The 14,517-nt window shown below is 47.1% G+C and overlaps 1 protein-coding gene across 13 annotated transcripts in view; it reads left to right on the forward strand.

Annotated features, from left to right (window-relative positions):
* TET1 (tet methylcytosine dioxygenase 1) overlaps positions 1–14,517 on the forward strand; it is a 105,426-nt gene that overhangs the window by 31,353 nt on the left and 59,556 nt on the right. For 10 of the 13 annotated variants that reach the window (XM_032694795.1, XM_032694792.1, XM_032694790.1 and 7 more), the window contains one exon: positions 11,440–13,483. In XM_032694795.1, coding sequence (XP_032550686.1) covers positions 11,564–13,483 — 1,920 coding nt within the window. In that variant the 5' untranslated portion in view covers positions 11,440–11,563. Of the gene's footprint in view, positions 1–2,846; positions 2,867–3,370; positions 3,499–11,439; positions 13,484–14,517 lie in introns of those variants that run through there. The other 3 variants (XM_032694798.1, XM_032694797.1, XM_032694800.1) reach the window with 3 other exon arrangements.

Here is a 14,517-nt window from a genome sequence, read left to right on the forward strand (position 1 = left end):
GGGCCTGACCAGCTGCACCTGGAGTCTCCACCCACAGCCGGTGCCCACCGGGACCAGCCGCTCTATTAAAGCTCAGCCGTGACTCAGCTGTGGGCTGTGTTTAGGGAGAGCCTGGGTTTGGCTCTGTTAAGTAATCATGGACATGTTTTGTTATTCACTTGGATTGTATGTAAATTTGCTTATCTCCTGGGTCTCTAGACCTGCTTCTGACCTACAGATTGGGTTCTTAGTTCAGTCTCAGACCTGCCTCCTCTCTTGTGCTGGATGTAGATGCCTCCCCTGGGCCTATCGTGTTTACCTTGAGTGTGTACAGTGGGGCTGGGTGCTGCTGAGGGAGGTCCTTGTCCTGTTGGCTGTTGTATGGGGCTCTCTGTCTCTCAGCAGCTGCCCCTCACAGTTTCCTGATCTTTACCACAGGTTTGGGCTTTGCCAGAACTGCCTGTAATGCAGAACTACTCACAGATTTGTGCACTGTGTTATTTCGTACAATGTTGTTCAGTTTTGTTCCTTCTGTAGACAGGTACTAACTTGCATTTTATTTGGGATAAAAACACAGGAAGGGGAGCACTGTGTCAGACCAAATGTCCACAAGCTTAAAACCTTACTCCTGAAAATAGGCAGTAGCATGTACATAGGAAAGGAGTAACATACAAGGGTAGCATACAAGGCTATTTCCTCACTGCACTCTTTCAGCTTCAAGTAATGCGTAGCTAAAATAGTACTTCTGTATTAATTGGCTTTTGATTAAACTTTCTTCCATTGATTTTGCTTTAAAAAAAAAAATCTCTAAAGACTTCTGCCTTTTCAATCTGCTGCAGCAGTGAGTTCCATGGTTTGGTAACATGCTGCACAAAGAAGTTGCTGTATTCTGTTCTGATATCTGAGGATATCAATTGCTTTGATATTCTCTACTTTAGAGAAACAGTGATTATCACTCACTCATGGCACTTCCCTGCTTTTGTTTTTTACAGTATATTGGTTGGGATTTTACTGAGACTGATGCCCTTCCAGGGTGGAAATACTGGTGCTCATTCTGGCTTTGGCTACCCTTGCTACATTTTTCTATGTCTTTCAAGTTTGTCTTTGCACCTTTAAGCAGACCAGAACTTGGTGTTATGCTTGAGGTGTGAGCGGACAATAGATCTGGGGTAAATGACGAGGGTGTTGGGATGTTTCCTGTTCTTTTCTCCTCTTCTTTTGGTAATGGTTCCAAACACTCCACTTGAGCACACAGCCCAGCTTCCCTGGGTGCCTGTCACAGTACCAGGATCTCCATTTTGCATGGTAGGAGCTATGTCAGAGGATGTGACTTTCATGTTGCCCTTCACGTGCCTCCGTTTGCATTTAGTGAAAGGATTTCATCCATTATTGTGTTGCCTAGACAGTCATTACTGTGAGATCTTTCTCTAAACGGTTATACTCAGCTTGTGTTAGGAGGCTGAGTATCTTCCTGGTGCCAGGAAAGATTGTCACCTGGTGCTACTCGCTTCCCAGGACGTTTCTTGATGTTGAAAAAGACCACATGCATGTTATGTGAAAATAGACAGTTGTTAGTTCTGGTTTGTTTCCTTGCCTTTAGCACGTTTGTAATGGAGCTGTGATTGCACATGTTGGTGTTTGGGTGCTCCTGTTAACCTGCTTACTCTAAACAAACCTTAGCTCTCACTGCTTGTTGCTTTCCCCCAAGTTCCTCATTTCTTGTTCTGTGTTTAGTTCAAGCCCACGACTTCCAACTTATTACTCTGTTTCTGAGAAACACACTCAGCTTATGTGGGGTTTTGTGATCCAGTACCTGTTCCTTCAACTTCTGCCTCATTCAGCACTTTCAAAGCAATAGCTCTTTTGCCTCTCAAATCACCTGCTATTTTATCTACTAAAATAGCTTGTGTTACCTCATCTTTTAGCAGGGCAAGTCTTTGGGATGACAATCTTGATGTCCAGCCCCATAGAAAAGCAGCCTTTTCAGATTGAGGAGTGGAGGGTATGGTTACACCCAGCGAAGAGAGCTGGTGCATTGCTGGAATCATCTGCCACTGAGAGCTGATGAGGCAAGTGTTCAAAATTCAGGAGTCTGTGGTGTAGGTTTCACCTTGTTACATCTGAAGTGTCTGAGCTTGACTGAGATTCCCAGACTATTCTCTCACTACAAGGACATACAGGAGAGGAGAGAAGTGATGGAGGTACAAATTAGTGAAGAGCTACCTTGCCCAAGGCCGCTGAATGGCAGCAGTGACAAGGAGCTGTGCAGATCTGTGCCACTGCTTCTCCTTTAACACATGTCACTTAAACCAGCCAAACAACTGGTATTTAAAGCATCTCTAGGAATGGATGTGGACCGTACTGCTCCTTTTATGCAGCAGAAAAGCCTCTCTGCAGGCTCGAATTTGAATGAGTTGGTTCGCACTTGAAGTGCTTTATATTGCAACAGCTACAGACTTAATAATAATGAAGCCATTCTAAAAAAGTACTGCTTGGGTATATTGTTTCACAGATCCCATTTCCAACATCTGTTTTTCAGTCTGTTAGATTTGGTGGCCTGTTTTCCACTCTGACAAAGGGCTGTAGTGATAAGGAGTGGTGGAAGAAGGCTGGGCTGACTCTTCCTCTTACTATAACATTTTACTTGTCTGATTCCCTCTGGGAAGGAGCCGCAAATATCATCAGTGGCTCTTAATGGATGAGGTGGGGGATGGGGAGAGAGCAAGCCTCATTATATTTTTCCTCCTTGCAGGAGGGAGAGAGCGGCTCGGCAGCTCTTCCTCCTCTGCCAGCATCTTCCCCATGGTTCAGTGTGTGCTTGCTCCGCGCGTGGGACGGCCGGGCCCTGATGGACGCCGGTGTTTGAGGGTCCTCCTGGATGGCACATGTAAGGACAAGAGGGTTTGGCTCCAGGCGAGCCCCTCGCCCGTCACGGCTCACCAGTCTTCCCTCTTCCCGCCTACAAAGAACAGGGATGATTTCAGAGAGTGCCACCTCTGTGGCTGATCGGGAGGTGTGCGGCGCCAAACCGCAGCCTCCGCAAGTAACGGAATAATTCTCCTTTTCTCTCATTACCCTCATTTTATTTATTTCGTTGTTGCTGCTGTCAAATAACCCGCGGCGTTCTCAGCCTGGCACGCCCACGGCGGCTCTCGTGGGCAGCCCTGCGGGCACCGCGCAGTGCCCGGGGCCGTGCCGGATCCCGCGGGGGCGTGGGTGGGGTGCGGGGGGCGGCGAATCCCGCTCCGGCCGCGGGGATCCAGGGCGCGTTTTGCCGCCTGCCGGGAGGGCTCGGTGCGGCGAGCGCCCCGCCGGGCCGCCCCCTCCCCGCTCCCTCCCGGAGGGTCCGGCCAGGGGCGCCGCCGCCGCCCAGAGCACGTTTCGCGGCCAGGGGCTCCTCTCCCGCCTGGGCTCGTCGCGCCATGGGAGCCGCCGGCCCGCGGGGGCCCGGGCCGTGACCCGAGCCATGCCAGCATCGCCCCTTCCTGTGAGCCGCGGGCTGGCCGCGCCGCAGCCCTGGTACGTGTGCGGGACGGGTCCCGGGGCTGCCGCGGGCGGGGGGGGACGGCGGGGATCTCTACTTTCGGACCCCCCTCCTTTTTTTTTTTTTTCTTTTTGTTTGTAATCCCTCCGTTTCTTCTCTCTTTCCCCCTTCCCGTAGCCGCCTGGCTAATTGCAAAGTTGAGCTGGGGTGGAGCGGCGAGGGGGAGGCAGAGGCACCCCCGCGGCCGGGCTCGGAGCCCCGCGGGTCGGGCCGTTCCGAGACGGGCGGGCTGGGGGTTATTCAAATGCAAAACGCAGTTTGTTGGCCGAAAAAGCGAAAAAGTCCGGTCTCCCTGGCTGTGCTGGAGCGTGTTTGCGCTGCAGCAGCCAGAGCCTGCCTGGAAAAACCCGCCAGGCAAGAGAAGCTGCCTGCAGCCTGCGCGGAGGGCAGGGAACAATTAAAAGGGTCCCAGCCCGGCCGTAGGGCCCCCGGGCAGCCGGAAAAACCCCGCAGCCCACCCCCACCATAACAGCGGCGAGCGAGGGCCGTGCAGCAGCATCCCCCTGTGGAGGTGCCGCTGGTGTGCGGGGCCGGGGGAGCATCCCCGGAGTGGCTCCCCGCCTTCCCCACGGTGGGCGCTGCGGGTCCCCGGTGCCGCTGCTGGGGTCGGTCCCATTGTCTGCAGCCCCGGGGAGGACTCCCGGGGCTGAGGGAGCACGGCCAGCGGCGGGGCCGGGCCACGAGGAGCCGCTGCCTCGCACCCAGGAGGGCCCTGCCTGCCCCTTCCCTCCTTGGGGTCCGCCTGCCTGTACTAAAGGAACCAGAGCCCCGCGGGGCTGTAGCCCCCCGGAGTGTTCCTGGGCTCTGAGTGTCTGTCCAGCTGCTCTTGGAGCTGGGGGAGAAGAGGTGGTGGTGTTATGGCAGCTGGAGGTTTGGTGCTGTGGGGATGATCCCTGCCGTGCCCGTGATGGAGCCGGGGAGAAGGATGTGGGTCGCCGAAGGGGTAAGGAGGAGGGCTGAGGCGGCTGCTGGGACGCAGGAGCAGCTGACCTTACAAAGGTCTGGCTGCTGGCGGCCGAGCAGTGCCACGGGCTGCCTTTGCGGAGGGACCAGGCGCAGCAGCAGTCAAAGGAGTCGCGCCAATCGTGTGCCCAGCCTGTCCTACACTCAGCCAGCCTATCCTGCTGCACCCCAACGATATTTAAAGAGCAACGTAGTCCGCATCACTTGTATCTCGGCCTATGTAGCAGCTGCCCAGGGTGGTGAGATGCTATTCCTTTAAGGAGGAGAGGGGGATGTGCGATGGGCATCTGGAGCAAGGCACGAGCACACCGATGTCGGTGCATACCCTGGAGTGAGGAGAGCAAACAGTCTGGCCAGGGGGGCTGCACCAGCGTGGGTCTGGCCAAAGAGCTCTTGTTCTAGAAACTATAATACAGTGATGTCAAAAGTGGGCGAAGACTGCAGTGTTAGATATTCAAACATGGCTGAGCAGACTTCTGGGGTAAAGGTCTCTTTAAAATTTAAAGACAATAGAGAAACTTGTGAAAATAATAATTAAAAAGGCTGTATTATTATTTCCAAATAATAGTAGTTCTTCCCAGCTGTGTCAGTGCTTTTTAAGGTACTCTTGTGAAGAGGCAGAAGGTTATCCTGTGCCAGGAATTGGGAAGATTTCGTGTTTAGTCTTGGTCTGGGCCAAATGGGGCAAGTAGCCTGGTGGGCCCTAACTGTAAAGGAGAAGAAAGCTGGTTTGTGCTTTTCAGAGGCAGTTTCTCCAGCAGCACAAGAAGGGGTGGTGGTTGCTCTTGGGATGAGACACTCCTTCTGGACAAGAGGGGTTTGGTGTGAGGAGACAAGAGCAGGCTGGGTTGCACAAAGCAGGTAGTCGGGGAAAAATTCAAGGTGAGATGTACCAATGAACTTCGATATTTATGGCTTCTGTAAGACCTAATTCTTCCCTGTGTAGTAATTCAAAATCCCCACTGATAGTTTTATTATGACTGGCATGGGACCCTGGCTGTTAAAGCTGGCCTAAGCACTTCCGTCCTGCTTTCTGTTTTCAGATACTTAGAATTTCAAAACACCTTTCAGGCTGAAATTTTCCAGGCTTAATCTTTGCCTGAAGGTTCTTCCTTCCACCTCCCCCTTCTTTTAACTGAGTTTGAGATAAGGTGATTCCGTTAGTGGTGTTGATTTTTTTTTTTTTTTTTTTTAAGAAAAGGTAACCCCCCCTGAAGAATACAATATCAAAGAGTCACAATATCAAAAAGAAATGCAGTGCTTTAAACAGCATAAATGTAGAATTAGAAAGGCATATGATTAGCCAGGGTGTTCTGTTTGTTTTGCTTGCTTTTTTTGTATTCAGAAGTACCTGGAGTGTTCTGTTGGAAGGAGCTTTCCTTTGGTGAGGCTTTAGAACCGACTTTATATCTCTTCAGTGTTCCCTTTGGCTGCACTGCAGAGAGGTTAAAGCAAGCCCATGCTCCTGCCTGGCTGAAGGGAGGATACTTGCACGTGTGATGTGAGTCTTCACAATGGATTTTTGGTGCAAGTTGTTTGTCTGAGGCTTAATCTGGTTTTGTGGTTTAAGTGTGTGTGCTTCCTTGCCGCACTTCTTTTTTTCTTTTTTTTTCCTAAGTGTTCCAATAGAGCCTTCCCTAAACCAGGAGGGCTCTTTTTTTGTGGTATTTTTTTGTCTGTGTGACTCACTGTGCGGGCTCCAAGGTGCATGAAGTCATGACACCTTGGAATGCTAACCGGGCCATCTCTTGCTGAATTCACAGCGGGGAGGGGCCCTGCCTTGTCCTCCGGGCACGGGGGTGCCTTCAGGGCCGGCGAGGACAAACGTTTACCATGAAGGCCTCGGTGCTTGGTCTGCTCAGTGTCATCCTGTGGTACTGATGTCAGTGAGGAAAGGATTGTGTGCCTTTGTCTGTCAGAAGCTGAGGTGGCATCCTGCAGTGCCTGTCCCACGTCTGTAGTTATGCTGTTGGAAAGTGTTGGCTCAAGTAGAGGTTTAATATATCTGGTTGACTTAAGAGTGGCACAGTCCTGTAAAGCAAAGCAGAAAATCTCTGTGTAGTAAAATGGATGGGGAGGCCTCTGTAGAAGACTGTGTATGAAATAACTCATGGTACTGAGCTGGCAGATGAGAAGTCTCATTTTTATTTTTTAACCAAAAGCAAATGGGTATTCAAGGATTAAAGAAGAGGGAAAGGGAAAATTAAAGCTAATTGTCTCCTCCTAACTCATTTCCCTTTCCATATACGAAGTGTTGCACCGAGCAATGAGTAGGTGCAGGGAACTAGGCTAAGTGAAAAAGAAGGCTGGCTTTGATGCAGCTGGGAAGAACGTGCAGGTGATCCTGAAAGACTGAAAAAAGCTTTTGCACCTAACATGAGGGTCAGATTTTTTAAATGACTCTCTTGTCTGGTGTCCTTTGCTTCTTCCTCTAGAGCGTTTGCTGCCAGAAGATGAGGTGCTTTGCAGTTCTAAGTTGTAGATCTGAGCTTGTGGACAACTTCTAAGTCACATTGTGGCCCTTATTGCCTGTCACCTGTGCATTATGGCTTTTTTGAAAACTTCCAGGTCTTGTTTCCCCTAAGGCACAGTTTCAAGGGACTTTTAGAAAGATACCTAAAAACTGAAATAAAATGTATGTAATGAGTGCATCTGACTGTTGTGAAACCAGTTGACCAGTGAAGCTAGTGACTGCTGGCTGTGTCATTTTTTCCCCCATACAGTCCTGTTTGTTCAGGGGTCACCTGCCATCTTTCATGATGCCATAAAAAAGCTCCCACCATTTTTTAGGAGGACACATCTTCTATCTCTGGTCCCCCCCATCTTCCAACAAGAATCAAGTTACATAACAGAATCTTGATTGACACTGCCTCTAGAATGAAAACTTGCTTTATTGTTTTTTATTCCTTTGTGTAAAGGGAACAATTTTGGTTTTACTTTGTTTGTTTTGGTTTGGTTTGGTTTTTTTTTCTGGAGGCATTCCAGCAGTATGAAGTTAAATTCCCTAATTACTTTGTAGACAAAATTCTCATTATAATTGTTTGGAATTGTGACCAAAACCAAGACTAAAAGATTTAGCCTTTGATTAGCTTTTTAGCAGTATTTGTTGAGGATTATAGCAGTCAGTGGAATTGCTCCACATTTATTACTGTGAAGGAGCAAAACTCAAACAACTGGCCTTAAAACCAGCTTTCATTTCAGCTTTGCACATGAATTAGAAGAGCTAAGTAGGCTCAAGTAACAAACAGCTTTGGGATGCACTGGTGTTATCTGGGGCAGTTTCTGCAGACCCCCTGGACCTGTCACCCCTCCTAGAGACGCCTGTGTCCCCTCTCAGGGAGGGCATGGCAGGGCCACCTGCTTTGGCTTTCAGGAGAAAGCATCCAAGTAAGTCTGTTTCTCTCCAAGATGATAGAAAAATGCCAACCACGAGCTTCATGTTTTATAATCCTGTTACGTCCACATAGATATTTTGGGAATGTAGTGAATTCCTTGCTGTGAAATATGACTGATGTGATACAGCCATTTGTTGTCCTTAAGAAGTGACATGAGACAATTTGTAACTGCTGCAGATACCAACAGAGTAATTGCCAGTGCTTTAAATGGAAAAGGGAAGGTAGAATATTTTCTGGTGTTGCAGAAAACAAAACTTGAATGCCAAGCTTGTAGCAACCTAATATTTTGGTCCTGCTTGTGGAAGAGTAAACAAAGAAATAGCAATGTAATTTACTTTTATTAGACAAGTTATTTAAAAGATGTTAGACTGCTTTTGCCTAGCTGTTAAGGTGGTTGTGGCAGACTAGTTTTCATCAAGACTGTGGGCTTTTTTAAAGGGAAGCAGAGATCTTTTGCTGACAGGCATTTCTCCCAAGAGCTTGCAGTCACCCTGCGTGTGAGGTGCTCAGAGTCCCAGACAAATATAGCTAAAGTCAAGTATTAATTGAAGGAAAAAGAAGAAGACACAACCCCTCCTCCCAAAATATTAAAAAAAAAAAATCTTCTTGGGATCTGTTCAGGTCTCTTCTGAAAAACCTGAAGTCACTCCAGTGACAAAATTAAAACAAAATGCATAAAACTGTTGCCATTGTGCCCCTATATCATCATCTGTGAGTAAGACAAAGCTTTTTACATCTTTTATAACACAGCCAGGCAATTTCCTACAAATATCAGCATTCTTTGCTTAGCAAGCAAAAGGGAAATCTTCAACCGCTCTGTTCATAGCCTCTAATTTTGGCCCTGAAAAGAAGCAATGCTTTGGTGTTGTTAGTTTTCTACACTCTTGCCAGACAGGTGTGTTTCTCTGTGTAAAAAGAAAAAAACAAACTACTAAATCAAAACCAACCAAACCAAAAAGCCCAGGATGATCCTGCTTCTTCAGTCCTGAAGCAACCATTTTGCAACTTTCAAATCATGCACTCATGGAATGATTTGGGTCAGAAGGGACCTTAAAGATTGATGTGTTCCAACCCCCTGCCATGGGCAGGGACACCTTCCACTAGCCCAGGCTGCTCCAAGCCTCGTCCAACCTGGCCTTGGACGCTTCCGGGGATGGGGCAGCCACAGCTTCTCTGGGCAACCTGTGCCAGGGCCTCCCCACCCTCCCAGGGAAGAATTTCTTCCCAATATCCCATCTAAACCTGCACTCCTTCAGCTTGAAGCCATTCCCCCTTGTCCTATCACTATCCAAATGCAGGTAAAGACATATTATCGTGTACTTGTAATAATTTTTTAAAATTACAAGATTGTTATAAATTAAGCTTCTGGTTGATAATTTTGATGGTCATGCTTCCTAAACTTCCACAACAGCAGCAACAACTGCTTATGTCGAGAAGTAATATGAGAAGGCATTATATGCATTCAGTATTCTCAAAAATCCAGTTGCTGTTTCCATTCCAAACCTCCTGTAGTCTTTGGTCATACTCCTTCTGTTCCAGGGCTGATAAAGAGAAAAGCCTTTATCTCTTCAGTCCCACTCCTGATTCACACATTCCCATGTTGCCTGGCCTTTGTTGTTGTTTCCTTGCTCCATAGGCTCGGGTTTCCTGGCCTGCCACTGTTGTGTAGCTCAGCCACTAATGGACACAGATGCTGTTCTCCAGGCCATCTCCATGAGGAGACCACAAGAAACTGGGGAGAGGCTTTTTGCAGGCTGCCACCAAGTATTTCATAGAGCTGCTGATGTGATGCTGATGCCCTTTTTGCTTCATGGAGTGACCAGTAATGGCCATGTCCCCTTCCCCCATGTGTCTCCACAGAACAGTAGGGAAGGAGAGTACTCAGATTACCTGCAGTGTTCTGTTTGATTTACTGTTTCAGTATCTGACCCAACTTTTATAGAGTGCTTCTGTGGGAGCTATTCAGGTCTCTTCTGTGACCTTTGCCCACAACTATAAACAACTGCATGTGTCTACTTGGTCTCTCCAGGTTGAATGTTTTGCTGTGATGGAGGAGAGCTGCTGTCCAGCTTGTTTATTGTGTGTTTGGTGGGCATTGTTTTCTGATCTGACCTTAGAAGTGTGTTTAGCCTTGTCTTGTACAGCAGTGCTGGCTCTGAAATGGTATTTGTGTGGAAAAAACCTGCTGTCTCAGTAATCATGTTCCTCTGATTATGTAATATGAAGATGTGGCACAGAATCATCACATCACCTTTAGATAAGATACTTGGTTTATATATTGTAGTACAGAGGATCATTTGGCTTTGTACTGCTGAATAAACAAAAGCCAGGCCTCAAAATGCTTTAAATGAGCTATTTAAAGAGCTTTGGGAGTTCTGTTAGCCATGGTGGGTACTGTGGCCAGTGGGCAGCTTGCTCAGGGCTGGGACAAGCAGGAACAAGCTTGATCAAGTGAGCTGGTGGCCCTGTGTGTTGGTTGTGCCAGCCCAGCCCAGCCCATCCCCTCAGCAGGACAGTGAGCTTCTCTTGGTGCAGGGCTGTTTGGGCTGCACTAGCAGAGCTCTCCACACCTTCAGCACAGCTTGGACCAGGCTGTGGAGAAGTGCAGCCTCTGTAAGATCACCCTGTTGGCTTCAAGGTGGGGTTGAGGTCATGGGAAGGAGTGGTGATGTCAGAAGCCTGGTAGTGCCCTTCTCTTTTCTATTTCCTTTAGAAGCCAAGATTCCCTTTTTTTTTTTTTTTAACTTCTATTTTAGCTGAGAATTTTGGCCATCATCCTCATACTTCCTGTTCTTCCCTTTCTTTCCCTCTTCCCATCAGTGAGGTGCAAGTGGCCTGTAGGTGGACATAAGGAATTCAAGGGAATGATGGCAAAGGGAAGGCACCCTCCTGCCTGAGACTAGAGAGCCTCTAGAGCCTCTGGCTCTACCTGCTCCCATTTTTAGGCTGTCCTTGTCTGCCCATTTGATCTATTCCAACAGCTAATAAAGCTTTAAAAGCCTTCCACATGTTCTTAAAAAGCACTTAAGGTGCTTAAAAATCTGTACTTATGAGAATTGCTTTACTTTAAAAAAACGAACCCAACCTACTTGGAAGGAAATTGCTTTGGAGGGCAAGGACTGTTGTATCTTCTGAGATGATTCAGCTGTATTTGGGGAATTAGGGACTTGTGCATTGCAGTTATGTTTGGGGGCAAAAGCTTGGGACAGATGTGTGGTGGTTTTTTGAAGGTAAATATATTGGTCATAACAATGGAGCAGACTCAAGGGAAGGGGTGGTTAATGAACTGTTAATGAAGTTGAGAACTTGGAACTGTCATAAAGCAGTAAATGCGATGCTGCCTGATCATTTGAGCTCCATTTATTTATTTGATTTAAAGGCCTTTGCAGTATAGTAATATTTTCAGAGCTTTTGTGTTAATTGAACATAACATCCAATACTGATATTTCTGATTCTTCCTCTCTATTTTTGAATATTAAAAATGGTCAATGTAATATATATGCACCTCTTATTAAATACAATCATATTAATGCTGTTTTGTATCTTTTTCTGTTTTAGAGTTGGTGCTGTATCAGCACAGAGAGCAGCAATGGGAGTGTGCAGTTTTCTGTTGAAAAGGTCTCTCAAGAGCTCATGATTTTTTTTCCGTTTCTCCTCTTAACATTCCTACTGCTCCACAGCCATGGCTCACCACGCAAGGCCTTCCAGATCAGTCAAAAAAGAAGAGCTGGGCAAAAGGAAAACTAACCAGGGCAAAAAGAAATCTAGCCAAGTGAGAAAGAAAACCACAAAGACTTCCACAAAAGCTGTTAGTTCTGGAAAAGGAAAAAAACCAGCACAAGAAAAAGATGTTAAGAAAAAACAGCAAGAAAAGAAACCAATCATGAGCTCTTCGGGTAGACTTCTCAGGAGCAGTGTAACGAGAACCTTGTCTGGAGCGTCTTGGGTGAGTTTGGAGAAAGCTGACAACATCCTCTTTCACAACCAGGATTCTTTCAACATCAATGGCTTTACAATGTCTCTCCGTAACCGACCCTTCTCCCCTAGATTGTCCCAAACTCCAGTAATTGCAAAACCCAAGAAATCTGCAGTACAAAAAAGGCTGGAAACAAAGGAAAACCATGAGCAAGGAGCCCTGGCAGGAGTAGAAGAGAAAAACGATGAAACAGGCAAAGTAGTTTTGAAACAAGATTTAGCACAAGATGAGTTGGCTGCTCTGCCAGTAGAAGGTTCTCCCTGTAGTGCAGGTGAAGGGCCTGCTCTCCCATGTACCAGTCAGGACAAGGAGGTAGAAATACCTGGAACAAATGACTCTGTTCCAAACAGTTGGGTAACTGATGGTACAGAAGCATCAGGGGTGAAATCTAAGCATGAAGGTCTGCCCTGTGAGCAGATACCCAGTGGTCTTGACATGGGTAGTTTGGCTGAAGCATTTGTTGAAGGTGCTGTGCTTGTGCTTCCATCTTTTCCTTCCAACTCCATAATCACCTCTGAATCCGAGGTGTGTGGGGAGACTCCCTTCGATGTGGTGCCCAGCAGTGAAGAACCTGACCCCGGCTCTGCTGTTACCTCAGACCTCAGCTCAGCAGGACTGGCACAAGAGTCAGTCACTCTTGCCACATCCCACATTGAAGCAGAGTTGGACCTGGTGCTACCTAGTGAAGAACAAGACCCAGATTCTGCAGCTGTTGTTACCTCTGAGTTTCACTCACAAGATTTATTAGAAGATGCAAGGTCACTTGCAGAGTCCTGCTTGAAGGCAGCCTGGGATTTAGAGTCTGAGAATAAAGACATTGGTTCGAATTCCAGCTCTGTAGCTGCCACTGAATCAAATTTCCTTTTACATTTTGAAGGTGCAAGCTCACTTGCAGAATCCCCCATGAGACTGGTGGTGGATTTTGTACCCATTCCCAAAGAATTTTACTCAAATTCAGATTTGAGCTGTACAAGAGAAAAGTCAGAGTTTGACACAAAAAACATATTTACAGTATGTGAATCAGTCTCCAACACCTCTTTAAACAATATTGAAGTGGAGGACATAGAACAGTTTGTTAAATGTATCGATGCAGAGACATTAATTTTGAATTCAGGTTATGGCCCCACTTTATCTTCAGATTTAGAAAAAAGTACATTCAGTAAAATATCTGGTGGAAGCTCTGGACAGTTCTATGAAGGTTTTGTTTCAGAGTTGCCTTCGAGGCTGGAAATCTCTGCTCTTGCCTCAGAAAAAGCCATAAATGCAGATTTGCCAGCTGACTCAAGACTGCAGCATAATGATTATTCATCACAGCTGGGAAGTGTCGGAGTAAGCCTGAATCTGGTTCAGGGCAACGTGAGCAACAGCACTGAAGCAGTTGAGGCCTCAGGGCCATCCTCTCTTAAAAATCCAGCTGGTGGTTGCCCTGTTCCATATTCATCTCTGCTCCCTATGCTGGAGAAGAAGAAGCGAAGGCGCTGTGGAGTCTGTGAGCCGTGTCTGCGGAAGACGAACTGCGAGGAGTGCAGCTGCTGCAGGAAGCGCAAAACCAGCCACCGGATATGTAAGAAGAGAAAATGTGAAGAACTGAAAAAGCCGCCGCCGCCAGTCACGCTGCCCTTCCAGGTGAGCCGGGGGAGTGGCAAATCGAGTCACTCTTTGGAGGCTTGAGGTTCATCTTCACATTCTGCCCTGGGAAATGCTGTCCCCACTGTACAGCTCTAGAGGGTTCAGGGTTACTGTTGGAGCCAACAGGTTGTGCAGTAACTTCCCCTTGTCATGTGGAGGAGGTGTAGGTTAGAGTGAGCTGGAGTTATTCTTGTTCCTGCTTTGTAGATCCATAGAATCAGAGGTAAGTATGGTTTTAGCTCTATGTTCTGGATACTGGCACATTGGCCAAAGAATGAATTAATTGGAGTGCATCAAGAGATGAGAGATTTGAGCACACAGTGTGGGGAGGAGGGAGATTGAGGATAGTCCTAGGAGACTGAATTACTAGGGAGAGTGGTGGTATTTCAAAATACTTCAGGCTAAAAAGAAAAGGAAGGCAGGCTGTTTGCTCTTTGCTTCAGTTAAAATAATTTGCTTGTAATGACAGATTTGATGGAAATAAATTTATAAACTTCAGGACAAAATTGTAGCTGCATTTTCCCCTTTCGCATCTTTCTGCCTTTCTAATTGTCTGTTCTTCTGTTTCTCTCATTTCACTTCTCCTGCCTCTCTCCCTTTGTCTTTTACCACATGCCCCATACATACTCTCTTTTTCTGTATTTCTTACTCATTTTTCTGATCCATCAGCCTTTTATAACCCAGGTCATTACTTTTGGAACAAAGAGGAGGGAAAAAGACAGTCTGTATGCCCTTGTGATAACAGCACTGACCTTCTGAGGGATTTCAGTTCAAGATCAGGCTTTAAATCAGGTAAGTAGGGAGTTGAACATAGATTTCCCACATCCCAACTGAATTCCCTGAGCTCTGAGCTGCAGTGTTGGCCTCTGCACTGCCAGGTCCTGCTGGAAGCATTCTGCTTCTTGTGTACCAACACTACCTGAACCTCAGAGCGGGAGAGCTGTCCTGGGATTTAAATCACTGGGACATTTGCCTTGGGATGTGGGAAACTGAGGTTCAAGTCTCTGCACCAGTGTGTACTGTGAGTGGAG

Source organism: Chiroxiphia lanceolata, chromosome 8 (genome assembly GCF_009829145.1).
Source record: "Chiroxiphia lanceolata isolate bChiLan1 chromosome 8, bChiLan1.pri, whole genome shotgun sequence".
NCBI classification, from domain to species: domain Eukaryota; kingdom Metazoa; phylum Chordata; class Aves; order Passeriformes; family Pipridae; genus Chiroxiphia; species Chiroxiphia lanceolata.